Below are 27,887 nucleotides of genomic sequence, written 5' to 3'. Positions count from 1 at the left end.
CTAAGAAGAAAAATGCTCAAAAGTCTAAAGAGAGGAAGTAGCATCTCTGTCATCATTATGGAACAGCTGGACACACTCGACCAAATTGCTACAAGTGGCAAGCCACTCAGCAAAGCAACAGCATGGTCTCGACAGGAAACCTTAGTCAATTTCCATCCTCTCTTGCTCCTCTTGGAGATCTCTGCTTGTTTTGATAACAGTGGATTCTCAAAAGTAGTGATCTTAAAATCACCCGGTGGGGTTTTTGCCTCGAAAGTTTTCTCCATTCGTAAACAAATCACTGTGTCAATTTATTTTCCACTGCATTATACTTTAGTTGGTGATTTGTTTGTGCTACCATGCATCTTGCATGTTAATTGGATTAATTAATAAACTTGGATAATTAATCAATTAATTCATCACAAGGGATCAATACATTTTTGGCCTATCACTTTAAAATTTAGGGATATAACAAATTAAGCTTGTAATTCTATTAAACCCTACTTCTTTACATTCTCAACGTATATTAAACCACAAATAAAAATATATTAAACTTAAATGACTAAATTTGAATATATTATTTTTTGAAACATCAAGAGGCTTACTTTGTTAATTTTGAAATAGAATTTAATATTTTACTTTTTAAAATTAAAATTTAATTTTTTAAATGTTAATTTTGAAATGGTAGAATTTAATTTGTTACTTTTTAAAAAAATTATAATTTAATTTTTTTAATATTTGATGCTATATGATTTGATTTTACACATAAACTATAGAGTTTAAAGTTTTAAAAGAATCTTTCGGGAAAAACAAAAGAGTAATGCTCAAAACACAAAAACACAACCAAAAAAAAAATGCATAACTTTGTGCCACGACTTGCCATGTGGCAAGTTGTGATTAATGTAAGTGTAATGGTGGGTCATGTGAGGACACACCTATACCAATTACAACTCATTACATGGCCAATTGTGACACACAATTGTGCACTTTTATATGTCCCAAGCATTACTCAAAACAAAACAAAAGCAAGACAAAACACCTTGTCTTTGTTGGGCTACATAGCATGAGCTATGTAGGACCATTAAGGATTCAAACCCAACGCAACCAGATTTTGCAAGTTACAATTATCCCGGTTTAGTTACATGGTTTTGCTTATGCAATTGGGCCACACATTCTGGCCCCAGAATGTTCCTTCACATTGTCCTTATATGGATCTCATGGCCCCATAAATACTAGTGCCCTTCACCTTCAGAGAATGGAAGCTTCGGCCCACATTTAATTGTACCAATTGCCAACTTTGTAGGGGAAATTCGGTGTTTAGTCTATCGGTTAATTCTAGCTCCATTTTTTATTTATTGATTCCTTCCGGCATGGTTAATCAAAATTTGTGACTGCTTCAAATTTATATGCCATAGTGCTTAAGTACTAGAATTTTTAGCACCATTACTCTGAGAAGATGAATGAGAAAACTTGCTCTCTTTTTTTTTTTTTTCTTTTTTTTCTTTTTTTTTTTTTTTTTTGACAAGCACCGCATAAACAGACCAAATACCGGTGTTAAGGAATTAAAAAATAAGAGAAAAAGGACGTGTACTATACACTGTTGGGCTTTATCACTATTTTCTGTAGGATAAAGTTAAAATAACATCAAATAATGACTCGCTAAAAAAAAGACCTCAAAGTGAAACGATTTTTTTTTTTTTTTTGAAGGACAATACCCTTTCCACATTTAAAATAAAAAAATTTTAAAAAAAACCTTGGATAATCAATTCTTTATATAATTGATTAATGCACTTTTTTTTTCTTTTTTGGTAAACTGGAAACTGCATTAACAAAGAATTAGGGGGGAGGGAAGTGATCAATGATGGTTCTGCTATAATACATCCCATCTCTATCCGAACTTAGCAGCTTCCAAAGATCCACAGGCGGATCATTATACAATACAACAGACCTATCTTGCTTAGTTCCTAATCAGGCTAAGAAGTCAACGCACATATTTGCTTTACGGTAGCAATGACTGATCCAGACTTGTGCTATCTGTGAAATCAGCAGCTTGCAGTCATCAATAAGGGGCAAAGCACACAAATTAGCATTAGATGGGTTGGATAGGAGCTGAACAATAGCACTAGCATCCAGGTGTATCTCAACAGCATTCAAATTCAGCTCATGCACTTGTCTTTTATTCTTTATAGACCATGCTCCTTGAAAAGTGTATTTCTTTATTAAAAGAGGAGTGATATGGATCAGTGCCATGTGAGATCTGATAAAGTGAGCACTGCAAACCAGAGTTCAAGATAGAGATTGAAACTAGAGGAAGAAGAAGACCAGCGGCTAGTTTCTAACGGCTAGTTCAGTCAAAGTTCAAAACGGTGTCATGTTTAAAGACTGAATATTGTTGATCCTCACCGTACAAACCTTGAAGATGAGCTCAAGCTGTGGTTAACTGTCATGGTAACTGACACTCCTGCAATCACGGAGAGATCCTGATATCAAGGAGAGGTTGTTACAGGGTGGTTACGAGTTTGTTAGTGTTGATTCTATTGGAAGTCTCTAGATCTTATCTAAACAGAGCTCTATAAATAGAGCCCAAGTTATTCATTTTGAGCTTGTATAATCATTTTTTCTTCTTAATAGGGATCATTCTCTCTTCCATTTTTTTTTTTCTCTCTCACTCTCTTTTTGCTATATTTTTTTGCCATTGTTGCTCCAAATTCTTATTAAAGCTCAGATCCATGGCCTCAACTCCAGCAGATACAACACAATCCACCCACACTACTCCAGTTCATACAACACCTATTCAATCCTCTCCTACTCAATCTCCATTGTTACTACTGTCCAATATGTCAAACCTCATGTCAATTAAGTTGGATTACACCAACTATATTCCGTGGAAGCACCAGCTGGTTACAATACTAGAGGCTTACTCTTTGATTGAGCACATCGATAGTACTGCTTCAAAGCCATCACCTTTTGTTCTTGATAGTGCAGGAAATACAACCTCTGTTGTGAATCCTGGCTTTCAAGCTTGGAAGATCAAGGATAAAGCTTTGCTTACCTTGACTAATTCCACTCTATCACCACAGGTTTTCTCGCTTGTTGTTGGAATCACAAGCTCGAGAGAAGTTTGGAATACTCTGGGACAGAGGTTCACATCCACATCTAGAGCAAATATCTTGAACCTTAGCTTGAGTTACAAAGTCTCAAGAAAAGGAATAAGTCTATAAATAATTTTTTGCAGAAGATCAAGATTGCTCATGACAAACTTCTTGTTGTTGGTGTTGTCGTGGACAATGAAAAATTACTTTGTATAGTGCTCAGAGGACTCCCTAGAGAATTTGCACATTTCTGTTCTGCAATTCGAACTAGGAGTGGTCCTATCACTTATGAGCAACTTGCTATTATGTTGCACAGTGAAGAGCAAGCTATGGCTGAACACTCAGATTTAGTCCCTCACTCTCTTGCAATGTTTGCCTCAAATGGTAAAGCTAATAGCTCCTCTAAGAATCAATCTCAGAATCATGGTTCTGGAAGAGGAAGGGGTAGAAACAACTCCAATAGAGGCAGAAGATGAGGAAGATACAATCACAATAGTGGTCAATAGTATGTCTCCACAGAATTTTCAGAATCAAGGCTCTTCACAGAATCACAAGTCTGATCATCCAACATGCCAAATTTGTGACATCAAGCTTTAAACTGTTATCATAGGATGTATTTTTCTTATCAAGGCAAAAATCCTCCTACTAAGCTTGCTGCCATGGCTAGTGCTTCTAATGCAGCCATCACAAACAATCAGGACCCTTGGCTTGCAAATTCAAGTACTTCTAATCATCTTACTGCAAACCTCAACAATCTATCTCTTCAATCCCAGTGTAAAGGTCCTAAACAAGTCACTATGGGCAATGGTCAGTCTCTCCCTATCAATGATATAGGTAATGCAACTTTACATACCAAATATTATAATTTCATTCTCAGAAATGTCCTTCTTGTGCCTAGGATAGCTATGAATTTGCTTTCAGTTCATAAATTCTGCCTCCACAATAACTATTCTTGACATTTTGATGCCCATGAACTCAAAATTCAAGATATTCCTACAGGGAAACTCTTCTGCAAGGGCTTAAGTGAGAATGGTGTATATTTAATCTACTCACAGAACTTCATCAAGTCACCTTCGTTCAATACTGTTGCATCATCACAGCATTCCTCAACTTCATAGTTTCAATCACCTTCTGTTTTTCATATAAATAGGTCTAAGAAATGGCTTTTATAGCATCATAGGTTAGGACATCCAAGCAATAAAGTGCTTAGTACAACACTATCTTCAATTGATGTGTTTCGTACCTCACCAAGTGATGGGATTGTATCTCATTGTAAACATTGTCTTAATGGTAAAATACATCAACTCTCTTTCCCTAAACCTGATTTTCATGCTTATAGACCACTTGAATTAATCAATTCTAATGTATGGGGTCCAGCTCTAGTTACTTCCACTAATGATTTTCAGTATTGCATTCTCTTTATTGATGACTATTCCAAATTTACATGGCTTTATCTCTTCAAGCATAAGTCTGATGTTCTTGATGTGTTCAAGTTTTTAATGTGTTCAAGTTTTTTAAAGCTATTGTAGAAAATTAACTGGACACCAAAGTCAAAACTTTGAGAACAAATAATGGTGGTGAATTTACTTCCAATGCTTTCAAACTTTTCTGTTCTTCACATTGTCTTATTCACCAGTTTTCTTGTCCCTATACATCCCAGCAAAATGGGGTAGCTGAAAGGAAACATAGGCATGTTGTTGAGTGTGCCCTCACCATGTTATCTTACTCTCATTTACCACCATCTTATTGGTCCTCTGCAGTTTCCACAGTTGTTCACATTATTAGTAGGCTTCCCACACCTAATCTAAATAATCAAACACCTTGGGAAGTCATTTTCTTTCCAAACCAGATATTACTCATCTTGCATATTTCTTGGTTATCCAACTTTTACTAAAGGCTATATTTGTCAAGATCCTATTACTTCTCGGGTCTGCATTTCAAGACATGTCTTGTTTAATGAGTCAGAATTCTTTTCTTTTCAGTCTGTACCTAATGGCTTTAGTTCAAATACTCAATCACAGGTCTCTATACCTTCACTGATTTCTACATCTCAGTCATGTTCCTTTCCCACTTCATAGTTTAGTTCCACTCTTACATCATTGCCTAAGTCCACATCTATCCCACAGTCTACTCCTTTGTCCATTCCTCCTTCTAATCACACTCATAGTATTCCAGGTCAACCCTCTTCTCTTACCTCAACTCCTACCACTCAGTCTAGTCTCAATCTTGTGTCTGTTCCACCATTACCTGTACCTTCTGTCAGTGCCATCCCAGAGGTGCCTTTTTCAGTTCCTTCATCCACCAACACTCATCTTATGATAACAAGGTCCAAGGATGGTATCTTTAAGCCTAAAGCACTTGTTGCTCAAGCATCTTCTCCTCCATCCAATTCTATTGCTAAGCTTCCCATCGATCAGTCACTATCTGCTGCTAAGCTTCCTATTGATCAGTCACTATCTGCAGTTTCCAATACTTTCACTTGTCTACCTAATTGTGCAGTTCCTAATGCTGCACCTGATCAGTCCAGTTCTGTAGTGCTCAATGTTGCATTTGCTATATCCACACTTGTAGTGAAGGCTACCAAGTCAAGTACATCCAAATTTGTCTAAGCCTGCTTATACTATCACTAAGCCTCTTTCATACAAAATTGCAACATAGTATTCTCAATGGTGCTCGGCTATGGATGATGAATTTGCTGCCCTTAAAAGACAAGATACTTGGACTTTGGTTCCACCTTCTCCATCTCAGAATTTGGTTGGGTGTAAATGGGTTTTTAAACTTAAACACAACAGTGATGGCAGTATTAGCAAGTACAAGGCTAAGCTAGTGGATAAGGGTTTCATTTCATCAACAATACAGGGTTGATTTTGAGGAGACTTTTAGTCCTTTTATCAAACCCCCTACCTTTAGAATCATACTTTCTCTAGCTGTTCAATTCAATTGGCCTCTAAGGCAGTTGGATGTCAGCAATGCCTTTCTTCATGGCTTCTAAAGGGAGGAAGTTTACATGGTTCAACCACCAGGTTATGTTAATCCCAAGTATCCCAATCATGTCTGCAGGCTTTGGAAATTTCTATATGGTCTTAAGCAGACTCCTAGAGGTTGGTTTGAGAGGTTTTCTACCCAATTATTGCATATGGGGTTTCAGGCTTCCCTTGCAGGTTCTTCATTGTTCTTCCTTAGACAAGGGAAATTAGTTGTATGCCTTTTGGTGTATGTTGATGACATTGTAATGACTGGCAATTGTCCTCAGTTTCCTAGAGGTTGGTTTGAGAGGTTTTCTACCCAATTATTGCATATGGGGTTTCAGGCTTCCCTTGCAAATTCTTCATTGTTCTTCCTTAGACAAGGGAAATTAGTTGTACACCTTTTGGTGTATGTTGATGACATTGTAATGACTGGCAATTGTCCTCAGTTTCTGTCTTCTCTGATTGCTCAACTTGGTGCTGCTTTTTAACTAAAGGAAATAGGTCCTCTTCATTACTTCCTTGGTCTCCAAATTACTCGTACTACCAAAGGCTTATTTCTCAATCAGAACAAGTATGCTTAGGATCTTCTTCTAAAGCTTAATATGCAGTCCTCTAAGCCAGCTCGCACTCCTTGTGCCCCACATCTCAGATTGGTTCCCAATAAAGGTTCCATTCTATCCAATCCACATGAATACAGGAGTTTGGTTGGCTCCCTTCATTATTTAACCTTCACACGCCCTGATCTCAGCTTTGCAGTGCAACAAGTATGTCAGTTCATGCCTATTCCTACAGATGTTCACATGGTTGCAGCCAAATGCATCCTCAAATATCTCAATGGCACTCTCATGTTTTCAGTTGACCCCATGGTTTTGAGGGGGATGATAAAGTGAGCACTGCAAACCAGAGTTCAAGACAGAGATTGAAACTAGAAGAAGAAGAAGAAGAAGAAGAAGAAGAAGACGAACGACTAGTTTCTAACGGCCAGTTCAGTCAAAGTTCAAAACGATGTCGTTGTGCTTAAAGACTGAATATGCCTCTTTAAGATATAACAGAAACGGTGGTGTTTTGGTTTATTAAGAACGGCGCCGTTTCGAGTCTTCTTCAAGATCAGAGATTCAGAATTTGAGACTCTGTTTTCCTCCTCTGTGTAAAGATTGTTGAGCCTCACTATACAAACCTTGAAGATGAGCTCAAGCTGTGGTTAACTGATTAACTGATTAACGAAAAGATCTGAAACCAAGGAGAGGTTGTTACAGAGTGGTTACGAGCCTGTTAGTGTTGATTCTGTCGGAAGTCTCTAGATCTTATCTAAACAGAGCTCTATATATAGAGTCTAAATTATTCAGTGTATTTTGAGCTTGTATAATCATTTTTTCTTCTCAGTAGAGATCATTCACTCTTCCATTTTTTTCTCTCTCTCACACTCTCTTTCTGTTATATTTTCCGCCATTGTTGACCTTTCCAGAAGCTCCAAATTCTTTCTAGATCCACATACAACATGTGGCACCATCACCGTGTGAAGAAGTAACATGCAAATAATGTTACTTGCCACAAACAAAATAAAATAATGATAATAATAATTATATTAATTTTTTATTGATAGTGGTGATGCATACATGCCTATGGTTAATCTAGCATATAAAATTCCAACAACGGTAAGTTGGACACTTACAGGGATTGCTAGAAGAGTTACTGCAATTATTTACCCAAGAAATCCCACATTCAGTAAGGCCACCAGCTTTGCCGTCTTGACCTACATTTACACCTTTGCTTTATTGAACGATAATTTACTAATAATTGATGTTCATTTGCATACAATACATTAGTCATATTAGACATAATTTCTTTGTTTTTGTATTTTATTTTTTAATCAAGAAAATAGTCTATCATGGTTTTAAAAGAGAAAGCATAATTTCATGACACACACACACAAAGCCTAAATTGGCAAAAGGCAACTTCAATTGAAAGAAATTCTATAATTAATAAAAAGGTGGAAGATAGGGATAAACAATTATACAATTAATATATATGATAGAACAAGAATGATTTAGGTTCCAAAATAAACCTTTCATTATTGAGTTAATTCATTCATTGACATAAAAAAATGAGAATTAAAAAAATTAATGAGTTAGTTCATTAATATGGTTAAATATTTATATTTTCAAAGTGTGCTTCTTAATTTTTTTTTTTTTTTTTTGAGCATTTATAAAAGTAGTTGACATGATAGCAAAGAGACATTTATATTAACTTCTTTGTCACGGGGAGCATAGATTAAAAAGAAAGTGACATGTATGAATTAAAAGACAATAACAGCTCCATTAACCGTGGTTACAAGTAAACTGTCTGATTAAAACATGGGCGGCACCACCTTATGGTCAAGGTGGTCTCAAGACCATCTAGTCTTGGAAAAAAAAATTATACATAATAATTTAAAATTTTATATTTATCTACCTCTAAAAAAATTTAGGAATACTCTAAATTTTTTTTATACTAATAAATTAAATTTTGGTCCATAATTTGAGCAACTTAACAATATATTAGGGTCTTTCAAGCAAAAAGAACCACATACTTTTATATTCTTTTAAACCTATACTACGGCTTTACTTTTAGTTTTTGCTTCACCTAACACTGTCATTGTACGACTATTTTTCCTCAAAAACATTGTAATATATATTATACAACTAATGAGTCAAAGTCACATGTACAACTACTTTTTTATTTCTTTTTCTGATAATTTTGATTAGAAAAAAAAATAGTATTTTTAACTAATTAAGTGAATCAACTTAAAAAATTACTTAATTTTTATATAACATCAATTAATTCATTATATATATATATATATAAAATAAACTTTTTATTTTTATGATTATAATTAAACATGTGAATGTCCATTCTAAGAAAATTTAATTAAATTTACACGAAAAGTGCCACTAAATATTATGTTTTTACATTTTGCTATCAAATTATTAGTAATAAACTTATTATATTTTTATTTATATAATTTAAAATTTTATTATTTATATTATTTATGACGTTACCGGTTCGACCATCAATCGAATTTCGGTCTGACCAAAAAACTAGTAACCAATCTCTTTTTCAATCCTTTCACCATATTGGTTTATAAAACCATGAAAAAAACCAAAAAAAAAAACAAAAGGTTGAACAAAAATCTAGAAAAAAAAAATTATAATAAAACCACTAACAAGACCCAAACCAAATGCCAATAGAAAAGCCCAGTACAAGATCAATCTTATCTCAGACTAAGACTATCACTACTTCCACACCAACACAATTACATTTTTAATTCAAAAAATATTTTTTAAAAATCTCTACTGCTTCAATGCCTCGCAGATTCACAAGCCATTAAACAAATTAAACTAAAACTAAATCAAATCTAAAGGTTAAAAAGAAATAAGAAACTCACTTACTCTCTCCAACCATTATCGTCCATCCCTGTTCAGCAACATTAACAACAACCACAACTGAACTCCACAAGCTTTATGTTGTAAAACTTTATGTATATGCATGTTTTTTATTTATTGTTGTTGTTGTTGTCAATATATAAAATTTTCTTTTTATTAGATTGTGTAATTTATGTTTCTTGAGGAACACCCAAAAAAAAAAATTCCTGAAGCCGTTACTGGATTAAAAAGTCCATAAAAGGTCCATATACTCGTGATTAGTAGAGTAGTTATATACAGAATGATTTTGTAATTCTCAGTTGATTTCCTCTTCACCACTTGCCAAAATGTCTTTCTTGAAAAAGGAAACATAACTGATAATAGATATTTAGATGGAAAGTGAGTTTGTAGGGGCTTTGCTGAATTGCTTTTTTGTAGAAAAGAAGAGGTTTTTTTTTTTTTTTTTGTTAAGGCCTCCCAAACACACTCGGAGCAACTACTTTATTGATGCCCAGTCTGAACTTGGCAATGAGTTCTATGCTTGGATATAGTTAAAGATTGAGCAGGATAAACTGGTGATTATGTTCATGGACTTTGTTGGAGAAACAAAAGGTTTAGTTCTGATGACAAGTACATGATATCTTTTAGTCATATTTGGACACTCCACACGAATTTATAATCTTAAGTTGAGTAACAAGAAAAAAAAACAAGCTCTAGACATGGTGTTTTGATCAGTAATAAGGGTACAATCATGAAAATCTAACACATATCCATGTCAAAAATTAAGAGAGATATGGATCATCCGATTGAAACTTTTTCTTTTTCTTTTTTGTAACTGCAAACTAATTTCAATTGAGTGATAGAACAATTACAACGATTTATGTTGTTGCGATAACCTAATTTTAAAATTATTAAAAATCATTTATTGCAACAAAATGCTATTGCACCAAAAATTTTGTTACAATAATTTATTGCCACAAACTTTTTTGCAACAGTGTGCAAACAAATTTTTTTGTTGAAATTGGTGTTTATTGTAATTAATTTTGAGTTTATTGCAACAAAAAATTTTGTTGCAATAAGGCTTTTTCTTGTAATGTTAGTTGTTGAAACATAAAGGCTAGAAACTAATTATGTCATTAGTTATGAAAATTATCACAACTTTACAAGTTATTACCATATCCAACACTATAAGGTTTTTTTTTTTTTTTCCCTCTTCTTTTTCAATGTTAAAATCATTAACTACAAGGTTGAGCAACACATGATTTCTAAGTTTTCCACAAAACAAAACCCTCGTAATTAATTGTCATTCTTTTCTCCCTTTCTAACATCTTCTTCATATGGTCAACACATAATTTCTAAGTTTTCCTTCAAACAAAAACCTTATAATCAACTGTGATTCTTTTCTCACTTTCCAACATCTTCTTCATGGGGCCAACTAGGGTGTCTTTCATATGGACTCAAAGAAAGTGTCTTCAAGATCCTTTGGAAGCTATATTGTCGATTTACAGATTGTTTTGGGAGGCTGCTTCCTTTGTGGAGGTTTCGAATTTTTACATTGGCCACTTCATCGTCCTCAAATGCTCCCATCTCATTTTCTTTGACAAAATGGGCAGAGCCCTCTTCTTCCATCATCTCCAATGATTTTTTCGAAATTGACTTCTTGTTGTAGATTGCATATATGATTAGCTGAATTGACCCCAACACAAAGCCAACAGCATTTGGTACCTAAAATTGTTTGGATAAAGTAAAAATGTAGCACTCTAGGACATTTACAAAGGCAAGTATTAGAAATAGAAATTTCTAATGTTTAATGAAAGTTTTAAAGGAGAAACCTATATTTCAAACTCTAAAATTTAGGGATATAACAAATTAAACTTGTAATTTTATTAAACCCTAGAACTTTAAAGATAGTAAATTAAATTCTCAACCTATATTAAACCACAAATAAAAATGTATTCAACTTAAATGGACTAAATTTGAATTTATTATTTTTCAAAACATCACGAAGGCTTAAGTTTTAGTTTTGAAACTATAGAATTTAATTTGTTACTTTTTAAATATTTATAATTTAATTTGTTGTTTTGAAGCTATATGATTTAATTGTACACTCCATAAAATATAGAGTTTTAAATGAATTTTTCTAAGGGGGGAAAACAAAACAAAACAAAAGCAAGACAAAACACCTTGTCTTTGTTGGGTTACATAGCATGAGCTATGTAGGAACATTTTTTAGGAATCAAACCCAACCCAACCCAACCCAACCAAACCAAATTTTGCAAATTCCAATTATCCAGGGTTTACTTGCATTGTTTTCCTTACGCAATTCGACCATGCATTCTGGGCCCAGAAACTTCACATGGTCCTAATATGGACCAAATGGCCCCATTGACACTAGTGCCCTTATCTTTTAGAGTATGGAAGCTTTGGCCCACATTTAATTGTGCCAATTACCAACTTTGTAAGGAAATTTGGTGTTCAGTCTTGCTTAACTCTAGTTCCACTTTTTATTTATTCCTTTCGGCATGGTTGATATCAAAATATGTGACTGTTTCAAATTTATATGTCATAGTGCTTAACTACTAGAATCTTTAGCACCATTACTGTGAGAAGATGAATGAGAAAACTTACTCCAATATAGAAGTCTTTGACAAGCAAAGCATAAGTAGACCAAATACCAGCGTTAAGGAATAGAAAAAATGAGAGGAAAAAGGGCATGTACTCCACGCTCTTGGTCTTTATCACTGTTCTCTGTTGAATAGAGTTAAAAGAACATCAAATAAAGACTTACCAAAAAAACAAAACATCAAAGAAAGTGAAACGAATTTTTTTTTTTATGCTTTTTAGACCATGCTCCTTGAAAAGTGTATTTCTTTACTAAAAGAGGAGTGATATGAATCCGTGCCATGTGAGATACACATGCAACATGTGGCATCATCACCGTGTGAAGAAATAACATGCAAAATTGCAAATAATGTTACTTGCCACGACAAAAAAAATAATAATAATAATAACAATTTTTTCTTGAGATGTGACTATTTTTTACTAAAAAAGTACATAGTTTGTGAAGGAAATTAAAGATCGTACCATAATTGATAGAGGTGATGCGTACATGCCTATGGTTAATCCAGCACATAAAACTCCAACAACGGTAAGTCGGACACTTCCTGGAATTGCTAGAAGAGTTACTGCAATTACTAACCCAAGAAATCCCACATTCAATAAGGCCGCCAACTTTGCCGTCTTGACCTGCATCCACACCTTCGCTTTATTGAACGATAAATTACTAAGAATTGATGCATACGAATGTACGATACATTAGTCATATGACTCATATTAGGCATAATTTCTTTGTTTTTCTCTTCTCAAAAAAAAATAAATAAATTCTTTGTTTTTGTTTTTGTTTTTTTCTTTCAATCAAGAAATTAAATAGTCTATCATGGTTTTAAAAGAGAAAGCAGTATTTCATGAGACACACACAAAGCCTAAATTGGCAACAGGCCAACTTCAAATGAAAGAAATTCAATAATTAATAAAAAGGTGGAGCTAAAGGCCTTGTACCTAAATTAGAACCTCTCCATATAAAAAGTGTTTGGGGATCTAAGGGGAAGGGTTCGATGTGTAGGGTTAGCAGCATGCTGTAATTATTTCTCAAAAATAAAATAAAAAGAAAAAGGTGGAAGATAGGGATAAACAATTATACCATTTATATTTTTTTTTTTTTAGTAAACGGTAATACTTATTAGAATACACACGAAAATAGTAATATTAGTGTTTTAAACTGGATTTATAATATATTATTAACCAAAATACAATTACAAAAGAGTCTAATATTTGTAATGGTATATTGGGTTATAAAAATCGCACGCACAAACGCACGGAGAAAAAAAAAATATAACAATATTGAGTTAGGTTCCAGAATACACCTTTCATAATTGAGTTAATTTATTGACATAAAAAAATGAGAATTAAAAAAAATTAAAGAGTTAATTAAATTCATTAATATGGTTAAATATTTATATTTTCAAAGTGAGCTTCTTGATTTTTTTTTTTTTTTGAGCATTTATAAAAGTAGTTGACATGATAGAGGAGAGACATTTATATCACCTTCTTATCCTGGGGAGCATAGATGAGAAAGAGAGTGACATATATGAATTGAAAGACTGTGCCAGCTCCATTAACCGTGGTTACAAGTAAACCATCTGGATTAAGAAGTCCATAAAAGGTCCATAAACTTGTGCTCAGTAGAGTAGTTATATATGGAGTGCTTTTGTAATTCTCAGTTGATTTCTTCTTCACCACCTGCCAAAATGTCTTTCTAAAATAAAAAAAAATAAAAAATAAAAACCATAATTTGGTGTTAGATCGGAAGTGAGTGTATTTGGAGGCACTTTGATGAATTGCTTATTTGTAGAAAGAAGTGGTAAATTTTTTTTTTTTTTTTTTAAGGCTTGCCAAACACACTTGACGGCTTGAAGCTACTACTTAATTGATGCCCAATTTGAACTTGTCAATGAGTTCTATGCTTGACAATAGTTAAAGATTGAGCACGACAAACTGGTGATTATGTTCATGAACTTTGTTGGAGGAACAAAAGATTTAGTTCTGATGACAAGTACATGATATCTTGTAGTCATATTTGGACACTTCACACGAATTTACAATCATAAGTAGAGTACCAAGATATACAAAACAAGTTCTAGAAATGGTAATTGATCACAATCATGAAAATCAATCATATAAGCATATAAATTTTTTTTAAGAGAGTTTCAGCCTATAACGTCGACTCTTGATGATACTTTTATCATCAGACCAAAATACTAATTGGTTTTTGGCATAGGAGGAGATTGAACCTCAGATCTCTTATTAAACCATCAGAGATTTTACCAGTTGAGTTAACTAAAATCTATCATATAAAATAATTTAAGAAGTGGATCATAGTTGGTGACTTCCATTATTAAATTTAAAACTAATTTTATATAAAATAACCCATCTTAGCTCGGCTTATTATGTCTTAATAAATAAAGAACTACTATAAAACAATCTTTCTTTTGATGGTCTCACTTACATGGGAGAAGTAAAAACCAGTATTGAAATTATATTGCCTGCAAAAAAGAAACAAATTTATGGCATTAATATTTTTTTTTTTTTTTCTTGAAGAGAGCTAATAAAATAAGCAGAAAACAAAGGACTAATAAATAACTATGGAACAAACTTAAAGAAACTGTGTATGAGACAGCATAGACTAACCAATAATGCCAACGATGAAGCTCAAGCTAGCCATGGAAAGAAAAGTACAGAAAATTGAAGAAATGTAGCGGAGGTTATTGCATATAAAGGATAAAAGTGGATGTGATGGAGATTGAAACTTGATGCATATAGGTATAGCTTTATAGATTCCTCTATGTGCATGTATCGTGTCTCTGTTTGCCACGCTTACACTCTTTCACTTGTCAACACTCATCATGCCCGGTGGACCAGTCTCTTTTGTACTGGATATATTCATCTTCACATGTTTCTACTTTCTACAGAGTTTATGGAAATTTTCTGTGGTCTCTTATTGTCGGTCCCTTTAGTGTTACATAAAAGGGGTTTGATATATTATAAAGAAAGAAAATTAGAAAGATTTTGTTTTAATTAGCAAAAAGAAAGATGATTTTTCATTTTGTTAGGTAGTGTTTAGTGACATTGGATCTGTTTGCCTTCTAGAACTCAATTTACAATTAGTTGATAATGGTAGGTTTCATCTTGAGCTTGAATATCTAATATTGCTAATTAATTCTTTTTCTTCTTTTTTTAGTTCAAATACAAACAAACATTCTTTAATTCATTTTCACAAATTTTAAGACGATCAAAAGGAATATCACGTTTTTTAAACTCTAGAAATCATTTTAAAGTAATTTATAGACTATTCCACCAAACAAAAAGGTAGTTAGGTGCTGAGATATTTTGTCATTTCACTTTTAAAATAACTGATGACAAACTAACGTGTGCTACAACTTACAATACTCTGCTGGTCTTTGATTGCATTATTGTGTTCTGCTAAAAGAAATAGATTCAAATTTAATAGCAAGCATATAGGTATGTCGGTAGGATACCTCTACAAAAGCTTTACCATTTTACAAAAAGCTCAAGTCTTTTTATATGGCTTATTTCGTAAAGCAAGGCATATGGAATATGTGAAAGTATAAAGGATTTTGTGTAGTATGCCTTGTCCTAATAAGTGGTCATTTTCTTCAATCCTAACCACTATTGTTTTTGTTTTTTGCTGAGTAATCCTAACCAACCACTATTGTTGAATACAAAATACTTCGTTCTTTCATCATATATATGTACTAGGAAAAATGTTGTAGATGAAAATAGTATGTGCAATTCCTTTTATGCCATGAGAGACTTTTTTATCTCTTTTTTTTTTTCTTTAATGCGAATCATTTTTTAATTCTAGTTTTTAAGCGTGCAAGTGCCCGTGTTAGCCAGTAAAAATCAATGGTTACCTTCAACAGACACCAACACTTCAGCCCTGTTCCCGTTACTTTTCTTCCAAATGCTAATTTTTTCTATTTTACGGTAAAAGATCACATACATAAAATAAATAAATAATAATAATAATAATAAATAAAATTATAAATACCACTAATTTTGTTGAAAACTGTAAAATATATATATAAATTACTGTTCACGCGCTTAGCACGGTTCATAAGCCTAAAATTACTGTTCATGGACAGTGAACAGTGCCAAGCGCACTCAGCTGAATGAAAAAAAAAAAAAAAAACCGCAGAAAACGCTCAGCAAAACGCAAACGCAGCTTATCCAAATATTGCTTAAGTCTCTGTTTAGATACCGCTTATTGCTGAAAACTGAAAATTAAAAATACTATAACAAAATAATTTTTATATATGTAAATAGTGCTATAGAATCCAATTTTAAAGTTATTTTAAAAAAAATAGCTTGTGAGTCCTATAAATCGTGCACAAAACCCACTTATTTTGACACATACGCAGCTGAAAGTAACTTTAAGCTCTATCCAAATTATCACTAAGTAGATAATATAATTTTATTTTTTTGGTCAATTATGCTATATTTATGTCAAAATCTAAGTACAGGACCTTTTTTATATACAAATTAACTATAATAATAACATAGCTCTTTTTTTTTTTTTTTTTGAAGTACGTAGCTCATATTAAACTTTATACAAAAAAGAGTTTAAATATCGCATGCCTAGTTTATAAAGATGAGTATATATTGCGTACAAAAAGAGGTTTAAAAGAACGATTTTATCCATGTCTACACATTTGATCCACAAAAGGGAACACAAATTGGTACATAATTGAGTAAACAATTATGACTAGGTAACAAATGAAGTTACAAGCAACAAAATAATTTGAACGAAATGTGTCAGCAGCAAAATAATAGAAACCTCCAATGTTTTGTTTCTCAGCTCACATATACCCAAAAAAAAGCCAACGGAAAATCTCTAGAACTGATAACAAAAGTACCAAGAAGGGATCCACTTCTTTTTAGCAGCAACACAATAATTTCAACATGACTACATATATCTTTACCAGAAAAGGAAAATATTAGCAAGACTTTCTATAAATAAATAAAAAAACCCAGCAAGAAAGAAAATAATAATCCAAATGCAAAATTAACCCATTTGGAGAAGCTACATTTAAAAGAAATAAATATAATTTCATCTTTATAAATATAAATTAATGAGATAAACCAAAACAAAATCTTCAACCTTATTCTTTTTATTGTTTCTCTCCAACCTACTTCTTTTTCTTGCTTCTTCTCTTTCTCTATCTTCTGGTGGAAGCAGTTGACTGATGGGTCATGGCTAACCCCTTTTTTCTCTCTGTTCTTATCTCTCACTGTTTCTCTCCTTACCGTGTTCCTTCAGTAAAGTCACACCTCAAGCAAAGAGATAAGACAAGTAGAGAAAAAATGACAAAACTACCCCCACCTTTTCACTCCTCTCATTTAAAGTCTTGAAGGATAAAAACGTAAATATTCTAAAACATATCTGCCGGCTACCACTTTTACCATAACCACATATAACCGTTTTTGTTTTATATTTTTAAAAAATTTGTTTTTAAAAATATGTAAAAAATAATGATTTTCTTATATTTATGAAATCAAAAATATGTTTAGTTAGTGGAAATTAAAAAAATATTTTGAAAGAAAAAATATAAAATATTAAAATATATTATTATTAAAAACTGAAAATAATCTTATGTATGTTTTTAGTTTTCTTTACAAATTAAGATTTGAGAACAATTTTTGAATTATTAAACAAATTTTTTAATTTCAAAGATAAAAAATAAAAATAAAAACAAAAAATAAAGAGAAAAAATCAGTTACCAAATGTAGCATAAAAAGTACCTTTTTATTTGGCTCACAAATGAAGGTAGGACCAATTTAGTAATTTCATTATGGATGTTTTCCAAAGAATCTGCTGGACTTCGAAATTTTGTTAGCTTCGCTTCAAACTTTTTGTTGCCCTTTTAACATTTGAGCGGTCGTTTTGTCAAACAAACACACACCTGAACTGTTCTTTTTTACATTGAGTATAGAAATTCCTTGATGTAAATCATTGAAACTTATCTGTGGAATTCATTGACTTCCACGGACTGATAGGATGGGCATAGACTTGTCTTTTTTTTTTTTTGCAGAGAAAACTTTTGTCTTTTCAGTCAAGAGTTTGGGGAGTGAATTGACACTCAATAGGAGGATGAACTTGGCTTTATAAGTCAATTACTCACATTATGCGTGCGTTTGGATTGGCCCTTTTGCTCCATTACTGTGTTTTGTGTTTTTTAGTGGGTCATACAGGTATTATTTACAGACCACAAGAACTGAAAAACGCCTATATTTATGCATTTTTGAGTCTCGCCACATTATTTATACTCTCACAAATTATTTTATTACAGTATTTTTAGTAATAAGTTTCAATTTTTAGCAAATAAATTGTATTTAAACAGATTTTATATACCTAGATTGGATTTGGTATGACAAAGACAATTTTTTTTAGTATTTAACTTTTTTTTTTTTTGAGAAACAAATACACGCACAAGAAAGAAGGAAAGAAAAAGGGGTTCTAACTTATTTTTACTATTATTCAACTTATATTTGTTATTTTCATAACTTTTATGTTACTTTTTGATACTATTTATGAGTTTTACTGTACTTTTAGCTACTTTACTATTTTAATTAAATAAATTTTTCCGTACACTTAAAACGCACTTCACCGACCTCTTTTTTTCTTTTTTTCCAAGAACATACCGACCTGATGTTTGGTTCACATATTAAGATTGTGTTCGTGAACAGTTTAATTTTTTAATTCATTTCTTTATGTATGTACAATGTTTTAAAATTCTACTTTTTTGTGGGTACAATTATTTTTAACCAATTTTCAGCAAATAAGGCAATAAGATTCCACATAAATTATAGTCAAATGAACACTAAACAATTTGGGATTGGACAAATGTGGAATTTAAACATGGCAGGTATATGTGGTGTTTATAAAACAAAGCGAAAGTGATTTGATATAAAAACATTTTTATCTTTTATGATTGTACCAATCGTCATATAAGGTCCTTTTGAGTGTGTATCACATATAAGTCTTTCAAAAATCCCCTTCCCTGTACCCCTTGTGTGCGAGTTTAACCATATAAAAAAATGACCACAATATTTTCATATTCAAAGATAAGCAAAGTAAAAATTGGCTTCTCATTTTATTTATTCTATACTACTATTTAAGGAATTCCTTTAAATTAGGTCCCTACATTTTGATGTCAAAAAAATACCCTCAAATTCACATGTTTAAAAAGTTCAAATAATAGAGTTGGACATGTAAAATTACTAATTTTAAAACTCTTAAATTTTAGACAAATTTTTAAAAAGGCAATTTACCAACAAAAGGTTAACGGCTTTTCTTTAGGTTTTTTTTTTCTTCTTTGTTCTCTTGAACATTGTTGATACTCATTTTCGTGACACATTTTCTACAAGCCCGATTCAACCAAGCCCGACTTCCTTGTGGGCTCAATTCATGTATTATAATTTATTTTATTCTTTTAAGCATGGCCCCAGCCCATGTGACTTATTGGGGAAATTGAGGGAGTGGTTTGGAGGGTATGGGTCGGTTCCTTTTAAACCTTTTGCATGAGCCCAGCCCGTGCGTGCTACCAAGTGGGCAAAGGATGCTGGTAGTACCTCAGGCTCATGGAGGAGATCTTGTATCCAAAATTTCCACCACAAAACAACTTTTATACTCTTGGTGACTGTAACCCAAAGTTTCTGCCCAAATCCTTTTTTTCCTTTAAACATAGTTGGCTCCCATTGGCCAACTCCATTTGCTAGCCCTCACTTAGGTGAGCCTCCCAATGGTTTGAAATTTCTGACCAAAGGCAACCAATTAAAGAAAACCCACTTTATTTCCAAAATTACGTTAAAAGCATATCAAACTCTTCCCAAAACAAAAGCAACTCAAGCCAAAACACCAAAATAGTATCATAGGGAATTCCACTACTCAAAAACCAGTCAAGAGCAACACCCAAACTCTATATAAAACTCTCTCTTCAACTCATAAAAAGGGGAACCACGTTCTACCTAGAGACCTGAAACTTTAGAGCAAAAACTCATTCATCCAATCAACAATCTCACAATTCTGAACCTTAGGGGTGGAAATATGGGTACAGGAGAACCTTCCCTTTCTTTCTCACAACCTCTCTCAATTTCCTCTTCTCGGTGACTGTGGGTCGAAATTTCAGACTTGTTGAACCACGTTTTCCTCATAGAGTTAAAACTTGAGAGAAAAACCCACTAAGCCAAGAAACATTCTCACAATTCTAAACTTTAGGGGTGGAAATATGGATACAGGGGAACCTTCCCTCTCTTCCTCACAACCTCCCTCATTTTCCTCTTCTCAGTGATTGTGAGTCGAAATTTCAGACCTATTATATTTTTATACTTTTTCTACAATTTTGTTATTAGTATTTTGATTTTCTCTTGTAAAAGCACCGTTAGCCTTTTGTTCATTATACATTTGGAATTTTGGGCTTGATTCTCCACAATAAACACTTCTAAAGAACCCAAGGGGAGATTTGGGTCATTCTCACATTTTTTGCCCTTGTCGCAAAACGTCCCCGACAAACATATCTACTCCAACATTCCCACTAACTTTATACTCCCAATAGCAGAGAATTACTTCATTTTACATATCTCTCCATCTTTCTCATTCTTCTTCAAATTCTAAAAACAAATCCAACATGCACATCTATATCCACGTTCCCACTAATTTCAAAACAAGGCAATCACTCAAAACTCAATTAAGAAGGTATGAATATACAATTTGTTTTTAATAAATTACATAATTTTGCTTTCTCTTTCCCTTTGTCTCTTTTTCTCTAATTACTCCTCCGCCTTCGTAAAAGTATATATTGCATATTTAATTCTCTCATATTACAGATTTTTCTCATCTTAATTTGTTCATTTTTTTAAGCTAGCCTCGTGAGTCATGACACTCCTGAGTGAGCAAATGTGCAAACTTCAAATTGGGATATATAGAAAATTTTAGCCCTAAACCCCAAATAAAAAGATCCTCATCACACACGCGAAGTGTGTGCGATGAGGCTAATATATTTAATTCATTCAAATTAAACTTATCTATACACAATTAGTCCAATCCATAAGATCACATTAAGATTATCGTATGATGGTTTTAATTATACCAACAACCAAGTTTTTTATCTCAAAACTTTGAGAGCAACTATCATAATAAAATGATGATTAAATTTTTCGTTGGCTGTCAACCAACCATAATCTCTTTCTTTTTATAAATTTAGAATTTGCTTTGAACAAAGTATATAACAATAGTATGATACCAAAGTTATAACTGAACACGAACGCTGATGGAGTTATATAACTTTTTTGAGAAAGTTCCAACTTATGGTGTTCACTCCTAATGATAGCTCTTTATCATTACACCAAAACATTAATCGGTTTTTAGTATAAATAGGAATTGAATCTAAGACCTCATATTTAATCATCAAAGATTTTATAATTGAAGTAACTGGAACCACCAGTTATGATATAAATTGCACATGGTTAATTGTACGTGATCACATTCTTCCTAGAGTCATCCTCACTTCCATGTTCCCAATTTGGTTAATTGTAGCATAAAAAGAAAATAGGACTTGTTGTGACCAGTAGGCCCCTACAAGGAAACCCTAAACCCATTTCACAAAGCCCAGCTCGGACCCGAAAGAGCACTTGTTGTGATCCCAAGTCCCAACCCACAGATCCAAAACGAGTCCAGCCCAGACTGGAAAAGTGGCTTAGCAACCACGCTGGCTAAAGTGCGCCGTGAGCTAAGTGTTCCATCCCAGCATTCTCTTCCACTTCTCTCTGTTCCAAAAACTGAGTTTGAAAAAAGGTTTTAGAATTTAGATCGATCCCAAACCTAAAACCCCACGAAACAAAAAAGACAAAACCAGCTTCATTCAGCAAAATGTTCAAAAAGTAAGCTCTTTTCTTTTCTCTCTCTCTCTTTGTTTGTAGGTATGTGTCTATTTATAATATATATTTATGTGTATCTATTCTTCTTTATTTTGGGCAAATTATTTCTGGGTTTTTTTTGTAATTTGGATTAGACTATGATAAAGTTTTATTTTTTAATTTATTTCTGTGTTGGATTTGTCATGTATGAATCAAAGGTTGTGTGTTTTGGGGTATTGGCGGTTGTGGTTCGCGGTTTGCAATTCATTGATGCCTTGACTGTTATTGGTGGTGGTACTTTCATCATGTTTGAACAATGAACCATGCCATGTTTGGGGAGTGACTTTGAGAAATTGGGTAGCTGGGTTTTATGGATATTGGCTTATTGTGTGTGTGTGTGTGTGTGTGTGTGTGTTACCATATGGAGGTTGTTACTTTTGGCATTTGGAGGTGCACATTGTTGCTGTTTGTAGAGGGCATTCTGAAGCTTTATGGCCCATGCTTAAGTAATTAAGTACCACATTTGTGGTCCGTTTGGATTGAGGAAGAGGGAGGGGAGTAGAGTAGAGTAGAGTAGATTTGGCTCAAAGTTAGCCTATTTTCAGCCATCTCTACTCTACTCCCCTCCACTCTCCCTCCTTCCGCCCTGCATCCAAACGGACCCTTAGGTATGGGGCAATCCATAGGTTGTTGTTTGGGGAGGTTATAGACTCGTGGATTGTGGAGATCACCTTGTTTTAGGCTCTTCCGGGATTTCTTGATGTGTCTGCATATGGGATGATGTCTGTTGATTCAAGTTGATTGAACAAAAAAAGGTAGAGGAAAACTTAAAATAATAATTAGTAGAAATAGTAAAAAATGACATGTCAATTAAGGAAGTGACTGGAGTATGAGTGTGGTTAGGATAGAATGACAAAAAAGAATACATGCAGGCAACCCTAATTGGTCTATTAAGGATCCGTAGTCGACCAAAATGTTTTGAGACATAGGCTTGGTGGCGGTGTTGGAAATTTCAAGATTGGATTTTGTTATGCATTTCTGGTGCTATTAATTTTTTTTTTTTAAGAGGAATTGGAGATATTGATTGAAGTTCATGGATTTACTTACTGTTTACTGCTTTTTTGACCAAAAAGTAGTGTAGCATTCGTTTCATTGGTTTGATTTTGTAGTAGGCTTTTCTTTAATCTCTTGGCACACCTCTACAAAAACAGTATTTGGTGTATTTAAATTCCTATCATGCATTGTGTATTTATTATCCATTAATATGATTCCATTTATTAATAAAGGCAACAATTTCATCATGAGCCATGAATGTTTTGTTTCTTCTAGATTTTCCTCCGAAGAAGTCTCTGCACAAAATCAAGTCAAGGCATCTGTGCAACGTAAAATTCGACAAAGTATTGCGGAGGAGGTGATGGTTACTTGTGATTTTTTTTCATTCCTTGTTCTTAACAAAAAGTTTCAAAAATTATTTATGCATGTACATGACTCATTGTCACCTCCATTGCAGTACCCAGGACTAGAACCAGTGTTGGATGAGTTGCTTCCAAAGAAGTCCGCTCTTGTTGTTGCTAAATGGTTTGTAATCCTGTTGGTCCTGTTTCTGTAATTTATCTGCAGTTCTCATTCCAGAGATGTTCCCCTCAAATTTTTTTAATGATAACTGTGTTACCAAAGCCAAGAGTCTCTTACCTTAACTGGCACCTCTTTGTGTTTCCAATGGAAATGACTAGGGTTCAAATTCCCTCTCCCTCAACTATTGAATTATTAAATAAAAAAAAAATAAAAAAAAACTGTGTAACCAAATATATTAAGTCATAAATCTAAATAACTGTTTTTTTTCCCCTTGCCTTACAGTCAAAACCATCTAAATCTGGTTTTGGTGAATGATGTGCCGCTGTTTTTTAACATTCGTGATGGACCATACATGCCTACCCTACGACTCCTTCATCAATGTAAGTATTTTCTTTTTTAATTGACAGTAGTATCTTATCTACATTATCACTTCTAATGCAACAGTTATAATTTTGTGACTTACAAATTACTTATTATGTTTTTTGTGATATTGTCTTAATCTGATGTGAATGTCTTGAAATGAATTCAAAGTGAATTTTTGGGTGTAGATATTGTTTTGATTTATGAAACATTAAAAATTGGATCAAAGGCTGCATGGTTCTTAAATAATAATAATAATAATAATAACAATCAATTGATTTCACCAATGAGCTCTTGCTCAAATAGCACCTTCGAGGGTGTAGTCATGGGTTCAAGGCCCACTAAATGCATACATGTCATACTAATCAAAAAGAAAAAGGGAATAAGAAGAAGGAATCAATAGATTTCTCAATTATATGCCTCAGAAGCAATGAAAAAGAACTGCGTGGTAAATAAAATGAAAATGGGTCTTGGGTAATGAACTATTTAGATTTTACTTCCCTTGGTAGGCATGTTGTTTCCAAGTGACGTGTGAATGAGGCTTTGAATGTGTGGTTGAGTCCTATTGTCAATCATAAACCTCATTGTATATCATCAGATTACTTTCACTGGAACTTCTTTATTTAGTTATCTTCTGATTCAGAGTCTGATTTCTGGCAGATGAAAGGTTATATGTTTGGGGGATGTTGCAAATCTGTATACCACTGATTTGAATTTCTATAGTAATTTTAGACTTATTATTTAAAACTTTCTTCAATATTAATCTTGACTCATCTAATCATCCAAGTGGCACCCACCACAGGCCTCATGGTCTATCAGCACTCACTGGCTCCCTATATCATGTTAGTGTCCAAGTAGTAACCCCATAAAATGTTGGGTTGTTACTGTATCCTAAGGGCAAGGCTTACACACAGCTCAGAAAGGGTGGAAATTATAATAAAAGATAAGAAAAAGAAGTGGTATTGACATTGCAAAACCATTAAGGTTCTGGCTATTACTAAAGTGCTCTGACTCACATACAGGAGAGGGGATTAGTTCTATAAGTTGCACATTGTAGAGGAAGAGGACCACGTATTCTGTAATTTTCATCCTTGCTTTCTTCCTCTTTCTCTTCCATACACCTCTCGTCATACCCAAATTAGAGAGCTCTCTGACCAACCCCTTCTTTTCTACTCCCAGTTAGAGAGGAAGTATCTATGGAACTTCAATTGAGGTGCTAGGTTCTCACTGAATTCAGTGGATTTTTTTTATAGTTTTATGGATCATGTAATCATATGATTTGATTTTCTCATCTTGCAATAGAAGCTTATCCCCTAAAGTCAAAGCCTGTAATGTGGTTTTGTATTATTGGTTTTACAGATCCAAATATAATGAAAAAATTTCAAGTTGACCGAGGTGCAATAAAATTTGTTCTTGCTGGTGCCAACATAATGTGTCCTGGTCTTACATCTCCTGGTGGTGCTTTGGATGAAGAGGTGGAGGCAGAAACTCCTGTGGTATGCATTCTACATTTTGTCTGTGGCTACTGTCGTATAATGTTGCACTTGGATTGTTATGATCCATTATAATTATATCATATGAAAGTGTTAAAGTTTAGTTTGTTATATATGTTTCTGATCTGTAGAACTGAATACTCTCAGGCCATTATGGCTGAAGGAAAGCAACATGCCCTTGCAATTGGATTTACAAAAATGTCAGCAAAAGACATGTAAGTTTCTGTTGTATTTTCAATTAATTAAGAGTTCAAAAGTGGAATTGGAAAGTAGATAACTATAGGTTCTCTTTCCACCTCCTTTTCCTAGAAGGTAGGAGAGCAATTTGTGACTATGACAATAGTGTGAAGCACATGCCTACAACATTTTGCTGTCAATCTTATTGAGCAAAAACAAGGGATACACTATTTACCTATTAGTAGCATACTTTATGTGCCCTATTTTTCTTATTATCGTGCTAAACACACACCCATGCAGACATGCTTATTTATTTATTTATCAAATGTACACTGTTGCTGGGAAGTGTCAAAGTCTACGGAGACAAAACTTTTAACAAATTTTTTCACCACTGTTGATGTGGCCTGTTGTGATTGGTGAATAATAAAATTGTTATCTGGGGAGGCCGTGTGATAATGATGTTGCTCCAATCACAACTTTCCACCTAAACAAGTTGTTAAAAAATGTGTACCTAGCATTGTTCGGGAAGTATGGAGGTAATTCCTTTACTGATTGGCATATTTAATAAGTTGAACCATTTGCTTAATCTACAGAAAATCAATCAACAAGGGAATTGGAGTGGACAACATGCATTATCTTAATGATGGTCTTTGGAAGGTATGTAATGGTTAAATCCTTACCTCTCCTTTTTTCTACACTACTTGTGAGTGTTATCACATCAGTAATGATTCTCATCATAAACAATTTGTTTGTTGCCTATTATGTCGCTTTGTATGGTATTTTGAGTTTCAATAACCTTGAGTTTTGTCTTTGCAGATGGAGCGACTTAATTGAGGATGTGCAAGAACCACTGCAGTACCCTCATTTCAGGATAAAGAAGTAACATATGTTATTTCTTCATCTATGCAACATGGTGTACCGTATTCTTGACATTACTGTGCGGATAGAGGGATTATATGTATACCATGCCCCTTGTTCCTTTTTTGGTTGCTGTATACAGTAAAGAAATCATTTCTTTCAGTATAGACTGATCCTTTGATCAGTTTATCATGCATATTTCATGTAACTTTGGTGAATTTTGTTTTGTTAGCTGGCAGAAATGTTAAAGAGCTGAATTGGTCGACGCTTGCTTAATTCAATCCTAAATTTTGTGCTTGAACGACATCAAGTTTGAATGATTCAATTTGAATTTTATATCACATGAATTACGTTAGTGTGAAGCACGTGCCTACAACAGATTTATTAGTTATGGACTAACTTAACAAGATGATGGGATTTATTTGCCTTTTGGGAAACCAATTAGTGCTGATTATCTTTACTTGCTGGCAGTACTGGTAGCGCTAACAAGAAACATGTTCTGTATCTAACCACAAAGTCAACTAGAGGGAACTCTTTAATTGTATATTCCTTTATAAATCCTTTTTCAATCCTGTCCATTCCATTTCTCTTCTTCTTTCCAAAAATGCTGCTAGTTTATCCCTACTGTTCTACTGGATGTGAAGTTAAGGAAGCCTAAGGGAGAAATAAGAGTGTGCCCTGCCTGATATGTAAGCAAATGCTTGGCAAGCTCTATCTTGCTTGCCAAGTTAATATCTGCAAAAAGCAGCTCCACCTTTTGTAAGCCTTGTTTAAGAGTTATCTGGCCAAGGGCAAGTGTGTGTAATGGGGCACCACCCCTTGTCCAAAAAAAAGGGTGCTAGTTCAAAGTCCTATAATTATTCTTGGATAACAATGGGTGGGAGGAAACATCATATCATGGTTAGAAATATTTGCTTCTCAAAAAAAAAAAAAAAAAGGTTAGAAATATCTTAAATCTACCCCCACCCCTACCCTGGGGGGTCTTGAACATGAGAGCACCACCTACTCCCTGGGAGTTGCCATTAGACCATTAAGTTCATCGACAAAAAATGCATATTCTTTGCCTTTCAATAATTGGACATACACCCATAATATACCTTAAAAATTGGTGAGTATCAATCAATAGAACATTTTTTTAAGTAGCATCAAGACTCACTCCCGCTAACAAATAAAATAGAACCCGATAGATTACTCACTAAATCTGTAATAGTGAAGAAAAAACTAAGATGAAAATCACATAAATAAACAAAGCAATCTTACGGAAGCTTTCTCTAAGATGTAATAGAACTACTTTAATATCCTATCATCAAAGCAGCTTCATGTATATCCTTGGGATAACTTATTGAAGCAGTAATTAATAATAGAAATAAGGTTAAGATGCAAAATTTACCCTTTATGTTTCATCATAATTCATTTTAGTTATTTAAGTCTTTTTTTTTTCTTTTTTTTTCATTTCAATCTTCTTAGTTTCAAATTTATTAATTAAGGTTT

At 33.4% G+C, this 27,887-nt stretch overlaps 2 protein-coding genes across 3 annotated transcripts; one reads left to right on the top strand and one right to left on the bottom strand.

The window, feature by feature from the left end:
- Nucleotides 1–10,554: 10,554 nt before the first annotated feature.
- On the bottom strand, nucleotides 10,555–14,856 carry LOC142626961 (bidirectional sugar transporter SWEET17-like). Of its 2 annotated transcripts, XM_075800715.1 has the most exons (6): nucleotides 14,689–14,856; nucleotides 14,507–14,543; nucleotides 13,546–13,756; nucleotides 12,526–12,687; nucleotides 12,070–12,189; nucleotides 10,555–11,166 (listed from the first exon to the last, which is right to left on the bottom strand). In XM_075800715.1, exons 1-6 carry the CDS (start codon nucleotides 14,720–14,722, stop codon nucleotides 10,846–10,848), a joined length of 885 nt encoding a protein of 294 aa, XP_075656830.1. In that variant the 5' UTR covers nucleotides 14,723–14,856; the 3' UTR covers nucleotides 10,555–10,845. The 2 variants fall into 2 exon arrangements, with proteins under 2 accessions (XP_075656830.1, XP_075656829.1); XM_075800714.1 differs by lacking the exon at nucleotides 12,070–12,189 and having other exon boundaries at nucleotides 14,689–14,852.
- A 6,947-nt stretch (nucleotides 14,857–21,803) lies between these two features.
- Nucleotides 21,804–26,758, top strand: LOC142627996 (uncharacterized). Its single transcript, XM_075801916.1, has 8 exons — nucleotides 21,804–21,957; nucleotides 23,263–23,344; nucleotides 23,444–23,511; nucleotides 23,791–23,888; nucleotides 25,228–25,364; nucleotides 25,509–25,576; nucleotides 26,132–26,195; nucleotides 26,355–26,758. Exons 1-8 carry the CDS (start codon nucleotides 21,947–21,949, stop codon nucleotides 26,370–26,372), a joined length of 546 nt encoding a protein of 181 aa, XP_075658031.1. The 5' UTR covers nucleotides 21,804–21,946; the 3' UTR covers nucleotides 26,373–26,758.
- Nucleotides 26,759–27,887: the final 1,129 nt, after the last annotated feature.

Source organism: Castanea sativa, chromosome 3 (genome assembly GCF_040712315.1).
Source record: "Castanea sativa cultivar Marrone di Chiusa Pesio chromosome 3, ASM4071231v1".
In the NCBI taxonomy this organism is placed as follows: Eukaryota; Viridiplantae; Streptophyta; class Magnoliopsida; order Fagales; family Fagaceae; genus Castanea; species Castanea sativa.
The sequence above is the reverse complement of the archived record's forward strand: the minus strand, read 5'-3'. Positions and strand labels throughout refer to the sequence as shown.

Bases quoted from the DNA above. Each gene is read 5' to 3' on its own strand.
- LOC142626961 (XM_075800715.1), bottom strand. From the start codon at position 14,722: ATGGCTAGCTTGAGCTTCATCGTTGGCATTATTG. The intron at 14,544-14,688 runs GTTAGTCTATGC...TCTTTTTTGCAG, and splicing joins CTTCATCGTTGGCATTATTG to GCAATATAATTTCAATACTG. The intron at 13,757-14,506 runs GTAAGTGAGACC...TTTTTATTTTAG, and splicing joins CTGGTTTTTACTTCTCCCAT to AAAGACATTTTGGCAGGTGG.
- LOC142627996 (XM_075801916.1), top strand. The intron at 23,512-23,790 runs GTTTGTAATCCT...CTTGCCTTACAG, and splicing joins GCTCTTGTTGTTGCTAAATG to TCAAAACCATCTAAATCTGG. The intron at 23,889-25,227 runs GTAAGTATTTTC...TTGGTTTTACAG, and splicing joins CCTACGACTCCTTCATCAAT to ATCCAAATATAATGAAAAAA.